Here is a 5,694-nt window from a genome sequence, read left to right as displayed (position 1 = left end):
TGCTGTGGGTCCTGGGCCTGCTGTGGGCCCTGCTGCAGGAGTGCCGGGAAGGTGGTGGCCAGGGCCTCAGAGCAGCGGGCGTGCGCGTGAGGGACCGGGCGTCCATCCCAGGGCGTACAGGCTGCAGTGTGGGCATCGAGCCCGGCCCGGCCCCACCCAGCTCAGGCAGCGGCGCAGTGACGCGAACTCAGACGTAAGCGAGGCCGCCACATTGACTGGGCCAGCTGCAGGGAGAGGCGGACTTGTTCTAGGTCGACGGTAGCATAAATGTGACAGGTGGCAGCCTGAGCAGCACAGGGACAGCACACGTGGTGGCCCGGGGCTGGGAGTGGGGAAGCTTCGTCCCCTCAGCCTCCCCTGTCCTGGGGCGGGCGGGGGGGCGGGGGCTGGCAGGAGCCCGGCCCTGACGCTCTGAGCAGCACAGGGACAGCACACGTGGTGGCCCGGGGCTGGGAGTGGGGAAGCTTCGTCCCCTCAGCCTCCCCTGTCCTGGGGCGGGCGGGAGGGCGGGTGCTGGCAGAAGCCCGCAGACCTGACGTGTGCTCTCCCCTCCCCTGCTGCTGGCCAGATTTCGACGCCAACAACATCTTCAAGGCTTTCTTCGGGGGTCCTGGGGGCTTCAGCTTCGAAGGTGGGTGCTCCTGGGGGTCGGAGGGCGCAGCGGGTCCCATCCCGCGGGGCAGGGCCCCCGGGCTCTGTGTCTGGCTCAAGTCCTCACCCGGACAGCGGCCTCAGACCCAAGCCCAGGTCGGCTGAGCAGCCGTTTGCCTTCCAGCGTCCGGGCCCGGGAATTTCTTCTTCCAGTTTGGCTAATGAAGGCCCTGCCGGCCCTGCACGCAGTCTCCGCCTGCCCGCCTCGTGTGGATGGCGCCTCCCCGTCCTGGCCCTGTACCCGCAGCTCTGCCCCTCAGCCGGCTGTGTGGTTGCTGTTGCTGTCTCTGTGGTGTGAGCGGGGCAGAGGGAGCCGAGCCACAGATGGGGAGGCAGCTTGTGAATCTTTGTTTTACTGTTTAACTTTATTAAAAAAGGAAAAAGTGGAGAAAATAAAACATTGTGACTGTTTCTGGCCCTTGGCTCTGGCAGCTGCTTCATGCCCACTCAGTCTGGCAGAGCTGGGCCTGGCGAGGCCGGGTGGCTGGCACGGCGTGGGTGGACACAAGAGCGGACCCTGCCACGGGCCCATCCTGCCATCCCCACAGGCTCCAGTGCAAGACACTGGTCCCGCAAACAGGGCCACACCGGCTTCCTGTGCTCAAGTAGGTGGCACAGTCTTGGTCCACAAGGCCTGGGCTGCCGTGCTCTGCCCACAGACACGCGGGCGGCCAGGACGACACGTTCCTGTTCCGTCTGTCCCCAGCTCCTTTGCTTCCTTCTCCCACTTCGGCCCCAGCTTGGAGCTAAGAGGCTCAGGGCCCTGCTGTCCCCGTGCTGGACTCACAGAGATCTAGGGATGCGGAGAGGAGACCACGCTCATCCCCAGCTCCCAGCCAGTCCTGCCATGGAGGCCTGAATCCACCTCTCCTGTTCTTGAAAGCTGGTTCTGTTCAGCGCCCGCCCAGCCCGCCCAGGGGACGGGGCCCACGGACAAGGCCAGCCCCGCACACCCGCCAAGACCACACCGCACACAGCTGGGATTAACACAGTTTATTTTGTTGTCAGTCTACAAGTCGCCAAGGCCGGCAGGATGGGACAGTGACTCGCACCCCAGCACTGCGCTGATGACAGCAATTAGCAAGGCCCGTTACCGGGACCACGGCCCACACCTGGGCTTAGGCCCAGTAGGCGAGGTGCTTTCTGCCACAGCCCTGCACAGGACACCTGGAGGCCTCAGGGGTGCCACGGGGGGAGGCCGAGGCTACTGCAGCCGAGGCTGCTGCTTTCGGTTCCGTTTCCTTCCCTGCCTAGCAAACTGCTACCACTTGTGCGCAGGAAGGGGCGGACTGCAGACATGAGGCGGGAGGGGAAACCCCTTCTGCACCCTGCAGGGCCAGGGTGATCGTGGCCCAGGTCTAGGCCCCATCCAGGCCCTGCTGTGTGTGGCAGCATCTGTGGGTACGGACCTGGGGTCGGGCTTGCGGAGGCTCCAGTATTAGCAGGAAGGGGGCAGCTGGGCACGGACTGCGGTTACTTCACACGGTTTAAAGTTACAAGTAGGTTAACTTTAAGTAAAAAAAAGGGTCTGGAAACACAAGGTGGAGTGGGTGTGGGGACCCTCAGAGCAGTGTGCAGGACTGCAGGGCGCCCCCCTTCCGGCTTCCGTGCGTGGGTACCGCTTCGCCCTTCCCATAGTAGCCCGTGAAGATGGCCCTGGCTTCCACCTTCTTGGCCAGGCTCAGCACCCAGCGCCCGCTGCCCAGGGAGAGGAGCTTCCCGCGGGGCAGCTCGCCCACCTCCTCGCCCCGGCTGCCCCCCTTCTCCTGCCGCACGATCTCCAGCAGGTCGATCCCCGTCTGCAATGGCTCCACAGAGGTCGCGCAGCCCAGGGTGATGTGGGCGCGGCTGCCGCGGGGCAGGTTGTCGGAGACGGACAGCTTGTCCACGTCGCCCGGCCACAGCTGCAGCTCCTGCTCGCCCAGCTCCACGCGGGCTCCCACGGTCTTGGGCGTCACAAAGAGGGCGGAGATGGTCAACGTGAAGGCCTTGCCGTAGGACTTCTTCACCACCTGCAGGGGACACGGGACCCTGCTGGCTGTCGCCTTGGCGTTGCACAGAAGCCCATCATGGGGTGACACACCCCTCACGGTCACCGTGGGGATGTGGGCACGACAGCACTGCCAGCTCCGCTCTCCCTGCCCCTCTGTGACACCAAGTACAGTTCCTGCTGTGACACCGCTGAGCTTTGCTCTCAGGCCGGTGATGGGCACTTCACGGAGACGGCAGCCGTCACCTGCACCATCACCCTGCTGTGCTATGGCACGGGGACCCAGGACTGCAGGCCGTGAGGAGCGGCCAGGAGAGGGGACAGCAGCCAGCAGAGCTGGGGCGGGGAGGCCTGGGTCTGGGGGTCAGCCAGGGCCGTGGGTGCCATGTGTGGCGGGCTGGGGTCTGTACTCCATCCCAGGCCACCCGCACCTGGGGCCACCACTCTTGTGGCCCCCAAGAGGGTGAGCAGGGCCAGCAGGGCCAGGAGCACTCACATCCTGCTGCGCGTACTCGTCAGCACCCGGTGCCTTTCCGTGGTTGCAGAACTTGGTGGTGCAGTGCAGCACACCTGGGGGTCTCTTCCCAAAGTAGGTGAGCAGGTCGATCTTCTCCCGGGGCTCATCCCCCGAGAGGACTGCAGAGGGACGGACAACGCGGGGGGAAGCGGAGTCAGTCCGACTCAGTCCCCCACTCCAGGCTGGGCCGAGCTGGACTCTGGACCCCCACCCGCTGCAGGGTTCCTTGCCGGGGTTTTGCTCGTCAGAAGGGCACCTGCCTAGCACGCACCAGGCCCTGGGCTTGGTCCTAGCACCACAAACCCAAACTGAAACCCAGGTGGTACAGCTGTCTACATCTATCATTGCCCAAGGCTTCAGGGCACCTGGGACCTGGAGCAAGTAGTGCAAGCACAGGACTGAGGTGGCAGCGGCAGCCCCAGAAGGGACAGGGACAGCAAGTCACGAGAGCTGGGGTGCAGGAAATGGGGTACAGTGGACAGCACCGTACTCGCCAGCCCTTTGGTCTCAGATGAGCAGCTGACCCTTACTCCATAGACAGTGGGACAGATTGCCTCAGCCAAGTTAGCAGGTCCATCGGGGAAGGGCCGGGCACAGACAGCAGCCCGGGGATAGTGGGTGACACTCTCAGCCTCGTGATGGCCTTCAGGTGTGAGTGTCCTCCCGTCCCTCACGCTCCCCGGCGGGAAAGCACCTGTGTTTTCCTCTCAGAGGAACCAGGGCTGGCTGGCTGCAGAGTTCAAGCTTTAGGAGCCCAGGACCCTGCACACGAGCCACCTGCAGGAGGGCGAGGGCCACAGAGGCAGCAGGTGTGTCAGGCCCACACAGCACCTAAGACGGGACTGCCAGAGTGCTGGCGCAGGGTGGCACGCATCACAGCTCAGGCCTGGCCTCCCTGCCATCTGGAAAGCAAGGGGGTTTCCGACTAGGTGTGACACTTGGTTTTGGAGACCATGCTGTGCCGCAGGGGACGCACACACAGCTTGGTTGCCGTCCCCAGGAAGTCACCACAGCCAGCTGGGATCCCGTGTTGTGTATGGAACACGATTCTGCTAAAACTGCACTTGGCAACACCGGGCCAGACGCTCCCACTGCGCTGTGCGTCACAGGGCCTTCACTGCTGTGAGTGGCGTGGCCACCCACGACGGGGATGACGGGGAACTGGACCCGCCAGGGAGGGGTGTAGGAGGGAGGCCAGAGGAGAGCGCCGGCCCTGCTCTGTCCTGGCTCCCGGGCCCAAGGCCACCTCCAGCCAGCAGGGCAGCCTCGGTCCCACCCAAGCCACCTACAGTGTCGCAGCTCCTTCTTGAAGGCCTTGTGGCTCCCCAGCTCCTCCAGGAAGGCCTGGCCAGCCTTGCGAAGCGCCTCGGAGCTCTTCCTGGTCAGGAACCAGCCAAAGTAGAGCGGCAGGAAGTCCTTCTCCAGGCCGGGCTTGAGCTTCTTTAGGTCGTCGGCTGACAGCTGCCACTGGTTCTTCTCTTTGAGCTGGGCACAGTCCAGCCGCCACGCCGTCTTGGGCTCCACCAGCAGCACCTGGTACTGGTATTGGTCGGCCAGGTCGAAGAGCTGCTGCAGCCGCTCGGGCTCATGGTTGGTGTCGTCCAGCACCAGCACTCGGACGTCACGGCGGCAGTAGGCGGCCAGGTCCTCGTCCAGCCGCTTGTACTCCTCCGAGAAGGGGCCCCGCGGGCCAGGCGTGATCTTGTAGGTGTCGGCCGACACCACCTTGGTGCCGTCGCGGTACTTGTCCACGATGGCCCGTGCCAGCGTGGACTTGCCGCTGCCCGGAAGGCCGCGCAGGATGAAGAGGGTCTTGCACTCGTGCAGCGTGGCCACCGTGGCCTCGTCCTGGAAGAATGGGAACTGCAGCTCGGGCTTGTCCCTGGCGCCCGCAGATGACATCTTGCGGAGGAAGACCTTGGGCAGGAACGTGTGGCTCTTTCGGGAGAAGCCTCTGCTCTGTGAGAGGAGAGGATGTCAGCCCTGCTCCCTCCCGGCCCTGGCCTGGCTCTTGCGCGAGCGGGTGCTCTGTTGGGTCCTCGGCCTGCCTTGCCGCCCTTGGCACCTCGGGTGACGTCCTCTCTGGAGATGGGCTCTGCCCAGGCTGAGGGGCAGGGGCGACGGGGTGCAGGCGGCGGCCCAAAGACCGCCCCTCCCCCAGCAATGGCAGCGCGACGGCAGAGAATACTCTCTTGTCCCGGAGGGGGGACAATGGGCGAGCGGGTGCTCTGTTGGGTCCTCGGCCTGCCTTGCCGCCCTTGGCACCTCGGGTGACGTCCTCTCTGGAGATGGGCTCTGCCCAGGCTGAGGGGCAGGGGCGACGGGGTGCAGGCGGCGGCCCAAAGACCGCCCCTCCCCCAGCAATGGCAGCGCGACGGCAGAGAATACTCTCTTGTCCCGGAGGGGGGACAATGGCCCAACAGAAGGCTGCTGGGGGCAGGGCGGGAGGGCAGGGGACAAAGGGCCTCATTGAGCGCGGCCACCTCCTCTGCACCCTCTCCTGGCCCCCACAAGGCCGCGCTCTGTGCCTGCCCCG

At 65.3% G+C, this 5,694-nt stretch overlaps 2 protein-coding genes across 3 annotated transcripts in view; one reads left to right on the top strand and one right to left on the bottom strand.

Moving 5' to 3' along the window:
• Window positions 1-1,057, top strand: part of Dnajc7 (DnaJ heat shock protein family (Hsp40) member C7) — a 21,229-nt gene extending 20,172 nt beyond the window's left edge. For both annotated transcript variants that reach the window (XM_010635492.3, XM_010635491.3), the window contains exons 13-14: window positions 569-631; window positions 776-1,057. In XM_010635492.3, coding sequence (XP_010633794.1) covers window positions 569-631; window positions 776-813 — 101 coding nt within the window. In that variant the 3' untranslated portion in view covers window positions 814-1,057. The remainder of the gene's footprint in view (window positions 1-568; window positions 632-775) is intronic.
• A 572-nt stretch (window positions 1,058-1,629) lies between these two features.
• Window positions 1,630-5,171, bottom strand: Cnp (2',3'-cyclic nucleotide 3' phosphodiesterase). The gene is made up of 3 exons (XM_010635486.1): window positions 4,448-5,171; window positions 3,138-3,277; window positions 1,630-2,663 (listed from the first exon to the last, which is right to left on the bottom strand). Exons 1-3 carry the CDS (start codon window positions 5,058-5,060, stop codon window positions 2,214-2,216), a joined length of 1,203 nt encoding a protein of 400 aa, XP_010633788.1. The 5' UTR covers window positions 5,061-5,171; the 3' UTR covers window positions 1,630-2,213.
• Window positions 5,172-5,694: the final 523 nt, after the last annotated feature.

The sequence above is a fragment of the Fukomys damarensis genome, unplaced genomic scaffold (genome assembly GCF_012274545.1).
Source record: "Fukomys damarensis isolate Sample0158 unplaced genomic scaffold, DMR_v1.0_HiC HiC_scaffold_13, whole genome shotgun sequence".
Lineage (NCBI taxonomy): Eukaryota > Metazoa > Chordata > Mammalia > Rodentia > Bathyergidae > Fukomys > Fukomys damarensis.
Note: the sequence above shows the minus strand (reverse complement) of the source record. Positions and strands in the feature narration are given on the sequence as shown.

Excerpts from the sequence above, each read along its gene's own strand:
- Cnp (XM_010635486.1), bottom strand. The coding sequence starts at position 5,060 with ATGTCATCTGCGGGCGCCAGGGACAAGCCCGAGCTGCAGTTCCCATTC. Across the intron at positions 3,278-4,447 it reads CAAGAAGGAGCTGCGACACT|TCCTCTCGGGGGATGAGCCC; the intron begins GTAGGTGGCTTG and ends GTCCCTCTGCAG. Across the intron at positions 2,664-3,137 it reads ACGAGTACGCGCAGCAGGAT|GTGGTGAAGAAGTCCTACGG; the intron begins GTGAGTGCTCCT and ends TGTCCCCTGCAG.